The sequence below is a fragment of the Rana temporaria genome, chromosome 12, assembly GCF_905171775.1.
Source record: "Rana temporaria chromosome 12, aRanTem1.1, whole genome shotgun sequence".
NCBI classification, from domain to species: domain Eukaryota; kingdom Metazoa; phylum Chordata; class Amphibia; order Anura; family Ranidae; genus Rana; species Rana temporaria.
In genome coordinates, this window is record NC_053500.1 from 58,175,704 (window position 1) to 58,189,676 (window position 13,973).

Sequence of the window (13,973 nt, forward strand, 5' to 3'; positions counted from 1 at the left end):
CACATAGGCGGCACTGATGGGCACACATAGGCGGCACTGATGGGCACACATAGGCGGCACTGATGGGCACTCATGGGCGGCACTGGGCACTCATAGGCGGCACAGATGGGCACTCATGGGCGGCACAGATGGGCACTCATGGGTGGCACAGATGGGCACTGCTAGGTGGGCACTGGGCATGGATGGGCACTGTGGGGTGGCACTGATGGACACTGGGGTGGCGCTGATGGACACTGGGGTGGCGCTGATGGACACTGGGGTGGCAGCACTGATTGTTGCCAGTCAGTGCCCATTTGTGGGCACTGACTGGCATCTTTTTTCTTTATGTTTTATTTTTTATTTTTTTTTTAGACTTTTTTTTTTTTTTTAGCTTTTTTTTTTTTTTGCCCACCCTGGTGCTCCAGTGTGGCGATCCGAGGGGGGGCTGCGCTGATAAACAATCAGCGCTAACCCCCCCTGTCAGGAGAGCCGCCGATCGGCTATCCTCTACTCGCGTCTGTCAGACGCGAGTGAGGAAGAGCCATCGGCGGCTCTTCCTGTTTACATCGTGATCAGCCGTGGTTGGACACGGCTGATCACGTGGTAAAGAGTCTCCGCCGGAGGCTCTTTACCGAGATCGGAGATGCAGGGTGTCAGACTGACACCCCGCATCACCGATCGCCGCGATGCGCGCCCCCACGGGCGCGCGCGGCATGAAATCCTGCAGGACGTTCTAGAACGTCCTGTCAGGATTTCATAACCACTTCCCGGACGTAAATCGGCCATAGGCCGGGCGGGAAGTGGTTAAACAAGTGGTTTCCCCGTGGAGCCCTCATGAAATAGATGCAATATGAAAAGTTATTGGCATGTTTGGGAAGGGACACAGGATAACCCAGGCGAGTCAAGGATCCGAAAAACTGCTAGTGAGCCCTGAGGCAATCAGATCTTGATAAAAGTGTCAGTCAAAGAAAAGTTAAAAAGAATGCTTTAGAAGACTTCTCCATATCAAAAGGGGTCCATCACTGAAGTGGGTGGGGTTTTATGAGGGAGCACTGGGGGCATTCCCCACAAAGCCTTTGACTGTGTCCAATCATCTGAAGGTAAATCTATATAACCCTTATCACTTAATGTCCTATACAGTACATTTAAGATATTATGTTTTTCTCATCTCGAACTGTCCCTCTGAAAATGGTCACCAGCAGAGGCGGCTCTAGGCTTTCTGAGGCAAAACTTGACATGGGGCCCCCACTCACAACCATGATGGGAAAAATAATTCAAGGACAAGAGCCTCTTCCCCACAACCCTGGCCGGTGGTTGTGGGGGTCTGCGGGCACGAGGGCTTATTGAAATCTGGAAGCCCCCTTTAACAAGGTGGCCCCCAGATCCTGCTCTTTAATACCTAAGGGCGGGGGGGGGGGCACCCGGTGATGTCACCTAGTGAAACCGCCCCTTGTGACGTCATTGACTGAGGGCATGCTGGGTCATTGACGTCACAAGGGGCGGTGTCACCGATATTCACTGGTTGTTAGGGATGCTGGTGGCCCCGCTCCTGAGTCAGGGCTCTTAACGCTGCCTGAGCACAGCAGCGTTAAGGTACCCTGACCCTCAAGACTGGAGTAATGCATTGGGTAAGTTAGGTGGCTGTGAGGCCCCTGTGAGTGCGAGGCCTTCGGCGACCGGCTAATTAAAGAGCCGCCTCTGGTCACTAGGACAAACAAAGAGTGAATCTACACAGTGGGTACAGACAGCAAAAAAAATAAAAATAAAGTCACCTGATAGATTTTTAACTTCTTGCTTGCTGTTTCCAAAATGTTTTGTCTATAGATACACTTTAAATGTATTTCCTATATACTCTACATTTGTATTCTATCATTGTTTCTTACCACAATCATGATGTATTTACGACCTTGCTCATGGAATTCTTTGACCATCTCTGCATAGTTCTTAAATCGTGTCTGGTCGAATGTGAAGTCTCTGTATGCATCCATGTAGTCAATGTCATTCCATTGTACATCCTGGGAAACATCATATAGGTGTGAAAAGATTACACATCAGAATAGGTTAAACAACTGTCTTCTCTTGGTCACCATTTGTTTATATTCCAGACTTCCTGGACATTACTGTGGCAGAGCATTCAAGGCAGCCATTAAAAGAACCTCCTCATATTCAAGATATGTCAGCTGCCACTGCTAAACTTCTTCACATGTGCTACTTAGACATTTTGGAACAAATTTGCAGATCAAATGTTTAGACTTTAATGTGAGTCACCAATTCAGAACTATTATGCAGTTAGTAAGGTCATAGCCATGTGGCCATAGGATCAACCTGACAAGTGTTTTCAACCATCAGTCAACAGTGGTCGTATACATAATTCATTAGTGTTTTCAGGAGGAGGTCAACAGTGGTCGCCTGTATAATGTAGTAAATTGTATGTAAACCTCAACAATATACTTTCCTCCAGTCCATTCAAATCAAAACTTTTGCCAAGTGTAGAAGGATCAACATTTTCCTGAACATTTCATCCACATGTTAAAGCATATGTCAAAAAAAAAAATATATATATATACACAAAAATGTGCAGTTCATCTCTGCAATACATACACCTTTTCACCCATTAAAAGACCCGGAATCCACTGTACAGACTGGGAGAGGCAGAACTAGTGGCCAATCACATGTTCCGCAGAACACATGAGCTGGCAAGAAAATGTTGGCAGTAGGAAAAAGCAGAGTGAACAGAGACATGACTCATCACTATGATTTTTCGGTGCTTTTACTGTACAATCACAGGTTGGGCCAGAGAAGAGATCAGGTTGTATTCCTTAAAGCTGAACTCCAAATTAATACAGCACTGTATTCATGAATATATAATCACATATATACAATTTTAAGCACAAGCAGTATAAGCACATGAAGTTGAGCTGTTTTCAGCCTCTTGCGGTCCATATACAGCAGAGGTCAGACTGAGAAAAGGAGAAGCATTGCAATCAACTGTGCTGTGTTGCTCATGCTGATAGAAGAAGAGAGTAGAATGACATAAAGATGAACTCATCGGCTTGCTTCTTCTTCACTGCCCAATCACCAGCTGGGGGGGGGGGGGGGGACAAGACCTGTATTTGTTACTTAACCACAGCAGAGAAAAAAGAGATTTTTAATACAGCTTACCTGTAAAATCTTTTTCTTGGAGTACATCACGGGACACAGAGCGGCATTCATTACTATATGGTTATATGGAGTACCTTCAGGTGTAGACACTGGCAATCTCAAACAGGAAATGCCCCTCCCTATATAACCCCCTCCCATAGGAGGAGTACCTCAGTTTTGTAGCAAGCAGTATGCCTCCCAAAATGGTCCTCAAAAAAGAGGGGTGGGAGCTCTGTGTCCCGTGATGTACTCCAAGAAAAAGATTTTACAGGTAAGCTGTATTAAAAATCTCTTTTTCTTTATCGTACATCACGGGACACAGAGCGGCATTCATTACTATATGGGATGTCCCAAAGCAATGCTTACAATGAGGGGAGGGAGAACATCTCCAAGACAAAAGGATTTAATTTAGAGATATACTCAAATCATAATAAATCCAACTTAGTTGAGAAAAATAATTTTTAAATTTTAAATTTAACTCAAAAAAGAGGAGCCCCCGGAATCCGAGGGTCTCAAACTGCAGCCTGCAGCACTGCCTGCCCGAAGGCAGTATCAGTATTCCTTCTTACGTCCAACTTGTAGAATTTTGTAAACGTGTGGACAGAAGACCAGGTTGCCGCCTTGCAAACTTGAGCCATAGAGATCTGGTGGTGTGCTGCCCAGGAGGCGCCCATGGCTCTAGTAGAATGAGCCTTTAATGATACTGGAGGAGGCAACCCTTTCAAGCCGTAGGCCTGAGTGATTAATTGCTTAATCCACCTAGAAATGGTGGACTTTGCAGCTGCCTGCCCCTTCTTGGGCCCATCCGGTAGAATGAACAGCACATCTGTTTTCCGGATCTTCTTTGTAGCTTTAAGATAGGCCTTCATGGCCCTGACGATATCCAAGGTATGCAGCAACCCTTCCTTTCTGGAAGTAGGTTTAGGGAAGAAGGATGGTAATACCAAATCCTGGTTCAAATGAAAACTGGATATGACCTTCGGTAGGAAGGAAGGATGAGGTCGGAGAACGACCCTGTCCTTATGAAAAACAAGATATGGTTCCTTACAGGATAAGGCCGCCAGCTCCGAAACTCTTCTTGCGGAAACTATGGCAACCAAAAATACTAACTTCCTTGTCAGTAGAACCAAAGGAATATCAGCCAACGGCTCAAACGGTTGTTTCTGTAAACTTGACAGAACAAGATTTAAATCCCACGGACAAAGCGGGGATTTAACTGGAGGTCTAATACGTAAGACCCCTTGAAGGAAGGTCTTAACCAGCGAGTGGGTGGCCAGCGGCCGCTGAAACCACACTGACAGAGCAGAAATCTGTCCTTTGATTGTGCTTAATGCCAATCCTTTATCCACTCCTAGCTGGAGAAAACTTAATACTCTATCGATGGTAAATTTGCGAGAAAGCCATCGCTTGGACTCACACCAGCCTACATAGGCCTTCCAGACCCTGTAATAAATCACCCTAGAGACCGGTTTCCTGGCTCTGATTAGGGTAGAGATTACTTTCTGAGACAGACCTCTACCCCTGAGAATCAGGGATTCAGCTTCCAGGCCGTCAAATTTAGATGCCGTAAGGCAGGGTGGAGGATCGGACCTTGCGATAGCAGGTCTGGCCGTAGAGGAAGAGTCCAAGGGTCTCCCACTACCATCCTTAAGATTAGTGAGTACCATGCCCTTCTGGGCCATGCTGGAGCTACCAGGATGACTGGTATGTGCTCCACCCGGATCCTGCGCAGCAGGCGGGGTAGTAACTGGAGCGGGGGAAACGCATAAAGAAGTTTGAACTGATGCCAAGGGCAAACCAACGCATCGGTTCCGCAGGCCATCGGATCCCTTGAGCGGGATATGAACCTGTCTAGTTTCTTGTTGAGTCTCGATGCCATGATATCCACGTCCGGCACTCTCCATCTTTGGCAGAGTGCTTGAAAGACTTGTGGATGCAGAGACCATTCCCCCGGCCATAGAGTCTGGCGGCTTAAGAAGTCCGCCTGAAAGTTGTCCACTCCTGGAATGAATATTGCCGATATGCAGGGCACATGAGCCTCTGCCCATAGGAGAATCAAGCTCACCACCTCTCTCTGAGCGGCTTGACTCCTGGTTCCCCCTTGGTGATTTATGTATGCCACGGCCGTGGCATTGTCTGATTGAATTCTCACCGGGAACCCCTGCAATTTTGACGTCCAAGCCCTGAGGGCTAGTCGAGCAGCTCTGAGCTCCAAGATGTTGATGGGCAACTGCTTCTCTGGCTTTGCCCAAGTACCTTGGCGAGTGCAACCATCCAAAATTGCTCCCCAGCCCGTCAGGCTGGCGTCTGTGGTCACTATCTTCCAAGCCACTGGGCTGAAAGACTTCCCTTTCAGTAGATTCTGAGGGTCTAACCACCAACACAGACTTTGTCGGACTCTTGATGAGAGCGGCAACGGGATATCCAAGGCCTGTGGCCTTCTGCTCCATGCTGACAGGATGGCTGCCTGTAGGATGCGAGTGTGGCTCTGGGCGTATGGTACCGCCTCGAATGTGGCCACCAGCTTGCCTAGTAACCTCATACATAGGCGAATAGTCGGTTCTTTCTTGCTTAGAACCAGTAGGATTAATTCCTTGATGGCTTTTACCTTCCTCAGAGGTAGGAACACTCCTTGTTGTTCTGTGTCTAATCTCATGCCGAGATATTCCAACTGCCTTGTGGGCTGGAAAGCTGACTTTTCTCGATTTAGGACCCAGCCGAACCTCTCGAGGTATTGGACCGTGAGGGCCACTGCTCGCTCCAAGCCGGGAGACGAGTGGTCTATGACTAGGAGGTCGTCCAGGTATGCTAGGATCGTGACCCCTTGGATCCTTAGCTTGGCTAGGATCGGAGCTAGGACCTTCGTGAACACCCGGGGGGCCGTAGCCAACCCGAAGGGAAGCGCCACGAATTGGAAGTGACGCGAAGCCACCATGAAGCGTAGATATCTTTGATGTGGCTGATAAATTGGAACATGAAGGTAGGCATCCTTTATGTCTATGGACGCCATGAAGTCGTCCTTCTGGAGTGTGGCAGCTGCTGACCGCACGGATTCCATCCGAAATGAGCGGATCTTTAGATATGCATTTACCATCTTTAGGTCCAAAATTGGCCTGACATCTCCATTGGGGATGATGAATAGGTTGGAGTAGAAACCCAGCCCCTGTTCCAGGCTGGCCGGAATCCGAGGCGGATCGTTTGGAATCCTCGACTCCTGGAAATGAGGAGGAGGAAACCTTAGGAAATCTAATTTGTAGCCTGTGGCCACGGAAGACCGTACCCACTCGTCGGGAATGCTGGCTTCCCAAATCTCTGAAAAGAGTCGCAGCCTTCCCCCCACCTTCGTGGGTGGGGGCGCCCCTTCATAAGGTTGGCTTGGGGGCTGGTTTTGCTGGTTTGCGAAACCACTGCCTTTTGCCTCTAACAGCCTGTCCTTGTGATTTGCTGTTGAAGCCGAAGTTTGCTTTTGCAGGAGGCCGTCGATACTGCTTGGCATTAGAGGGCCCCTGCCCAGGGGAATACTGTCGTTTAAACGCAGGCCCCTGAACCTTCTTCTTAGTTGGCAAGAGAGTACTCTTGCCGTTTGAAATGGTCTGAATGTATTTATCTAGGTCTTCTCCGAAGAGTCGTCCTCCATGGAAGGGGAACCCTACCAGGAGCTTCTTGCATGGGGGCTCAGCCTCCCAGCTTTTTAACCATAAGAGTCTTCTCATATGGATAAGGGATAACGATAAACGTGACGCTTGCTGGATAGAATCCTTGATTGCGTCTACCGTAAAACATATGGCCTTAGGGACATCCGAAAATTCTTCTGCCTGCTGGGCAGGAATAAGTTTAAGCATCTGCTTAAATTGATCCGATAATGCTTGAGCGACCCCAATCGCAGCCACAGCTGGCTGTACTACTGCCCCTGCAGTAGTGAAGGAGTTCTTAAGTAGTGCTTCCAAGCGCTTATCAACTGGATCCTTGAACATCTGTATGTTTTCTACAGGGCATGTTAACGATTTGTTAACACATGAGATGGCTGCGTCCACTGCAGGAGTAGCCCATCTTTTGGAAAATTTTTCTTCCATAGGATATAGGACAGAGAACTTCTTAGGTGGTAAGAAGATCTTATCTGGCTTGTTCCAATCTTGGAACAAAACTCCCTCTAATAGAGGATGGATCGGAAACACAGCATTGCTTTGAGGCGCCCTCAGTGAACCCAAAGCTGAAACCGTCGATACCTGGAGATCTGGTACTGGCAAGTTGAATGCCCTATGGACCAAGTCCGACAATCCTTGAATCCACCAGCTCTCCCTCAGGGAGACTGCCCCAGACTCCTCTGTATCCGGATCTTCGATCCCTGAACCTACTTGGTCCTTGTCCAAGAGGTCGTCCAATTCCCCTGAGGAAAGGACCTCCTCTTCTGAGGGTCCGCGCTCGGGCGACGGAGATCTATTCCGCTTACTGCCCCGCATAGCTGCGGCTATCATTTTACCCATGCTTTTCTGCATCTCTTTTAAAGAGGTGAGTAATACCTCCTCCGTGACCATCTTAGGGTTGGACTGACCCGCGTCAGCTCCAGCCCCAGATCCCGATGGCCCCAAGGCTCCCTGTGGGGAAAGCAGCGGCATAGCATTGTCCGAGACCTCAGACTCTCTGGGGGAATCCCCACCTCTTGTACCCTTGTTTTTTGATGCCATGGTACAATACCGAGGTACACCTGCTACTTATTGGTACCTGGGACTTATAAATAGTTAAATGCCCAAACACCTGTTTGGGGGATAAAAAATGCTTCCTCTCCCCTAGATGACACTTCTCTTTTTTTTTTTTTTTTTTTTCAAATCTAGGAAAGAAAAAACATTCTGTCCCCCTGAGTAGTATTGCAAGAAAAACTATGAGATGGAAAAGAAACAGCCTATTCCTAGGCTTGAAAACAGTCTTTCTGAAGACTGCAATATTCTTTCTGGCCACTGTGTGTCCTCGGCGCCCCGTGCTTGCCGTTCTGGTCTTTCCTCCTCAGTTCCAAAGTATTGAATGAGCTATATGGAACAAACAAGGAAGGGCCGCCCCTTCCTTAAGCCACTGACCCGCCCTTCCCCCCCAGCAATCTCAAACAGGAAATGCCCCTCCCGACAGGGGGGGGGTGGGGTTGGGAGGAAGGGACCTCTCTGCTCCAGCAAACTGCAGCCATGAGGAGGTCAGCGTTTTGCCTGCTTTGCAGGCCGTGAGGAGGAAGACTGAATGGAGCATCGCCTGGAGGCTTGCAGGTAAGCACAGCTCTCTGACACACACATATATTTTTATATAACACAGGCCCCACTCAATGCTTTTCCAACACTACAAGGGAGGTCACATCTTATGGGGAATAATACATATAGAGCCATCCTATCTTTATGATATGTGACTAGTTTGCCAGATGCAGTGCATAACTTTAGGCATGTCCCCTGTGACCCCCCAGAAAAAACCTGCTAAGAACCAAGTTCCGCAAGTTTTCCCCTCACTTACCTGCTCCATGCCGCAGGACTTTGCCAAGCAAGAGGCCCAATCTTCCCCCATCTCGGTGGGGATGTCTAGACCTTCAGGCCCTGGGTTCCTATGAAGGATCCACTGTCCTGGGCCCATATAGCACTCTGGCAACAGAAACATTAGGCACCCAAAGGTTTCTAAGTTCTGGGCCCAGGGTCCAGCTCTCTAAAAAGAAAAGCATTATGGGCTATACCCCAAGGGTTTGGGGTCCGGTTACTGACCACTTTAGCGCTGAGGCTTTTTTGGACAGAACCGGTTAGCTCACCTAATCCCAAGGATGTGGAGGCAAGCTAAACCATGACTAACACCTAAGACACTGGCGGAAAAACTGAGGTACTCCTCCTATGGGAGGGGGTTATATAGGGAGGGGCATTTCCTGTTTGAGATTGCCAGTGTCTACACCTGAAGGTACTCCATATAACCATATAGTAATGAATGCCGCTCTGTGTCCCGTGATGTACGATAAAGAAAATCAGGTCTGCGCTCTATGGCAGTGTTGTGTGTGTACACAAACACACACACATTATATATATATATATATAATCTCAGGATTGGAAGGACAGAAATATAAATCTTTTTGTACAATTCTTGTATATGCATTTCATCTGTATATACAGAATTGCTCCGAGTTCAGTTTTAAGATTTATGAATGAAGAATTTAGAATTTTTACCCCAAGAAGAAATAAATGTATAGGTATTTCTGTCCTCTTACCAAAGGCATATTGGCCTTACTCATATTTTTCACCACCTCCCGAGTCATTTCGGTAGTTGAGTATCCCCAGCGACATATATGGAATCCAAGTCCCCAAAAAGGTGGCATGAAGGGAAGTCCTGTGCAGAAAATGGATAATAAAGATGATTCAGTTTTAGTTCAAATTGAAGCAAAACAAAATTGACAATGTTATACTATCCCATAGATCAGGGGTCTCCAAACATTCTAAACAAAGGGCCGGTTTATTGTCCTTCAGACTCTTGGAGGGCCGGACTTTGGCCAGCGGGAGTGGAAATTTTCCTGTCATCATTGTTAGTAAATATCTGGTATTAGGGGGAGGAATAGTGCCCCATTGCTGGTATCATAGGGAGTAATAGTGCTCCATTAGTTGTGTCAGTGGGAGAAATGGTGCTCCATTGTGAGTGTCAGATGGCAGAATAGTGTCTTGTATCAGTGGGAGGGATAGTGCCCCAAGGGCCGGATAAAGGCAAGCAAAGGTCCGCAGTTTGGAGACCACTGCCATAGATGCTAATAATTATAAAAAATGTTGCGACTGCTTTTGCTTTCTCCAGCTGTAAGTCTTTACACAGTTTACCAACTTTTAGGGCCCAGTCACATCAGAAACTGCTTGTTACTGCGTTTTTTTCTTCCTTGTACCTATGCATTCAATTGATGTATGTTTTACATGCAGTATTGCATGTTTACATGCAGTTGACAAGCATTTTTCTATCTGCATTTGTCCTGTGAGGTCACTTCCTTCTTCTTGCTTTCCTTGGGCTTCTATGTGCACTTTGATGCAGTGCAGTGCATTTGCATGTGTGGCATGCTGTACTTTTCTGCACTGCACTGCAATGGTGTGAACTATGCCCATAGGATAGCCTGGATTTTGGACTGTCTATGCAGTTGGAGTATGGTAAAAAATGCCTCCCACTGCATTAGGCGTGAAAGGGCCCTTAGGGTCCATTCACCACTAGCCAGTCTATTGCGCTGTTAGGCCCCTTTCACACGTTAACCCCACTCGGATCTGCCTGCCCATTTTGCATGCCACCCATTGACTCCTATGGGCAGGCGGATGTCAGCAGAGATGTGTCCACTGACACCCGTCTGCCATCCCATCCGCTAAAAAACGGACGTTACTTACCGGTAACGGTGTTTCTATGAACCTTCCAGGACGGCACCCGAGAGATGATGGCTCCTCCCCACAGGAAACACAATCACTTAACAATTTAAAAGTCCCCACCCTTCCCCTTGATCCTCAGTATGAATTAGAGTAGTCCTGAACTGGTTCACAAGGGACATTGTTCCGTATAGGTACTTACCACCTAGCGTTTAGCTTATCTTTTCCCTCCACATAGGGCGGGAAGTAGGCCTGCCGTCCTGGAAGGTTCATAGAAACACCGTTACCGGTAAGTAACGTCCGTTTTCTCTCATCACCTTCCAGGACGGCACCCGAGAGGATAGACGAGTAACCAACAGGCCTACTTTAGGGTGGGACCCTTGCCTGCAAGGTCTTTTGCTAGATGTCAGAATCTGATTTTATTTCACCACTTCCACTTCCTAGTGTGTGATGAGGGTATCCTAGCTGGATCATGAAAATGACCTGCAGGTCTGCTCCACCTATGCTCCTGTCTCCTCTTTGGATGCAGAGTCTAGGTGGCACGTGCTCTTAAAGAAAAAAATTCTGAGAGCTTGAGTATTCTTTAGGATAGAAAGGTTGGCTGCGCCAATATTCTAGCCATCGTGGTTGATAGTGTCTGCAAAGCTGCATAAGACCATCCAAAGTTTAGTCAGAGATTTGTTCTGTGAAACAAAGACCTACTTTGATCAACCCAGAAAAAAACATGTGGTTTTAAGCCACTAGTCTGTACAGGAGAATGGTTTAGAAAGAAACAGGGTCTCCCGACGTACAATCCTTGTGGGTCCCCCTTTTTTGTTTGCCATAGTCCTGGTGAAACAAGGAAATAAACCCACTCAAGGATACTAGATTAAGGGAAGTCTATTCCCTTCACTCAAATGACTGGACAGGTATGTGACCAAGCAGGGCGTTTGGTGTGCTCCTGCACTCCCTTCAGTCCACCTGTCCACCTCCATTCATTGGAATGCATGTGACTTTATAGCGAGGACACTTATTGGTCAGTGTCCGGACCACAGGATGCCTTGGCGTGGCTCGTTCGTGCGTCCGCCAATACGCGTGGACAAACTCCTGTCTCCAACGTACACTGCTAGACCGGATAAAACAGCTGCTCTGCAAGCCGGTTGACAAGCAGGTCCCATCCTGGTCATTCCCCATTTCTGGGTTCCTTCCCATCTGAATACCGACATGTCAGATGTGAGATTGTTCTATATACCCTAGGCTCCTTATAACCCTGCGAGTCGATCATTAAACTACGCAGAAAAGAAGCCTGTTACAAAATTGCGAGTAACCACTGCATTCATTGGTATATAACAGAAAAGAACAAAGGTGTCGGGGAAAGAAAACGTTTCACCGCCCCCCGCGTATAATATGCAGATACATTTTACCCTATAATCTCAGGGTAAACCCATGAGTGCCACACGCCAACAGAATACAGTATTCTGTAAAAATCCAGTGTTTGAGGTCATGATCCACTCCACGCACCAAGGAGTGTTAAGTTAAGCAGATCCCTACCACAAGGGACCAATGCCATAGTAGGAGTAAAAGATGAATATTGGTTATTCATATCCAGTTCGTCCGAGGGGGTGACATGAAGGACATACACTGAGCTATAAAGCTCGGATCGGATGAACCAGTCAGAAAAAATCCTGATGCTGAATTTTTTAGGCAAACAGCCCCTAACAGCGTAACCCCTTTCCTACTAAAAAGAACCTACTAGGTGATTTTATGACCTCCTTCCAGTGTCCTATAACCCTACTGGGTTCAGGTCTAGGGAATGTCTCTGGCATGCCTAGAAGTAAAGGCCCGCAATCAGAAATCCTGTTCCTTCCATGTGAATGGAAAATAAGGTCTGAAATAAAGTGACCAAAATGTCCCAGATATACAGGTCCTAGATCTTGTATTTCCGAAGGATAGCAAGCTCAGACTTAATATGGAAAAACAGATAGACACCCCCAGCCTCCACTGCTGTGTTTTCTGATATACAGACACCTGTAGGATAGAGAAGACACAACCAACCTTAGGTGTGTATTTCTCATATGTAGTAAGATACCATATAACCTAAGCCCAGAGAAAGGACAGAAGCTCCAAGTGTGAGCTTCTGATGCTTAATAGGTTTATAGGTCCTACATTCAACAGAGAGGCCACTAGCCAATATGGTGTTTTTTCTGAGTAATAAAGAAAGCAGAGGACACAGACACCTTCTACTGCTGTGTTTTATTTATGTGCAGCGACCCAAGGTAATAGATTCAGGACAGGAGGACAAGAACCACTATAGTGTTGTCTATTCCTGACTGACCGCAGTACGGTCTTCCAATCAACAGAAAATAATACTAGCACCTATAGTATATCTCTGATGATCATAGAAAAAGCAGTCGCATGGCCAGTATGACCAAAAGGACATATGCGGCCTCAACCGTGTATTGCTGGTGTTATACTCCCTGCAGTCATAACTAGCAGAGAGTGGTATTAGCATACTTCAGATAAACAATAGGGTATAGGACAAGGGACCGAAATGTTACAGACAGTAACATTGTGTATTCCAACACCCACAGTCATATACCTGATAGAAACGTCACTAGCAAGAAAACTCAATGCTGTGCGTTTCTGGATAGTAACAGTATACCGTCATGAACCCACAATACCAGTTGTGCATTATTTTGATTAGAAAAAAAAAACTTGGAAAGTTTATATGACCAACAGCATGTTGTCGGCAACCCAATGTGTTACTTAATGCAACCTTGTCGGGTCATCTAATCAACGGAAATGTCACTAGCAAAAAAAGGACCCTTAAAGCAGTGCATATCTGAATTTATAAATATCCTTAACAATAATACAATGCTATGCGTTTCTGATCAGCAAAATTGTATAGTCATATAACCAGCAGAAGTGTCGCTATCAGTAACTCAGCGTCATGCGTTTCTGATAAGTAATAGTGTACCAACATGTAACCTCCAGAAATTTTTACCAACAGTAACTCAGTGTGGTATGTTTCTGAATAACCATAGTGTGCGGTTTATATAATAGAGGTGTCACCGACAAATCAATGTCATGCTTCTCTGATAAGCAATAATATACATGCATGTATCCGACAGAAATTACACCGACAGTAACTCAATGTGGTATATTTCTGAATAACCATAGTGTGCGGTTTATATAATAGAGGTGTCACCGACAAATCAATGCACTCCCTTCAGACCATAGAGGCGTCACCACCATTCAGTGTTATGCGTTTGATAAGGAACAGAGTACCGTTATCTAATCAATTTTAGGCATTTCTGGTGAGTCATAGGATATCCCTTGATCATCAGTCTACATATATACACACAAATATATACATATACACACACACATATATCTCAGAAATGACCCAAGATAAACCCATGTTGTGCATTTCTGATGTGCGGACAGACCAACGCTCTATCCTAGCATAACCTGAGTTTCAGATATTGATCCTTCATCCCAGTGAAGGAACATGGTAGTTCAAAAAACTGGAAA

General features: G+C 46.5%; 1 protein-coding gene across 2 annotated transcripts in view; it reads right to left on the reverse strand.

Annotated features, from left to right (window-relative positions):
• The window catches only part of LOC120919155 (lysosomal alpha-glucosidase-like), a 273,064-nt gene that overhangs the window by 184,319 nt on the left and 74,772 nt on the right, over window positions 1-13,973 (reverse strand). For both annotated transcript variants that reach the window (XM_040331191.1, XM_040331192.1), the window contains exons 7-8: window positions 9,344-9,462; window positions 1,863-1,994 (exon numbers count right to left, since the gene is read on the reverse strand). In XM_040331191.1, coding sequence (XP_040187125.1) covers window positions 1,863-1,994; window positions 9,344-9,462 — 251 coding nt within the window. The remainder of the gene's footprint in view (window positions 1-1,862; window positions 1,995-9,343; window positions 9,463-13,973) is intronic.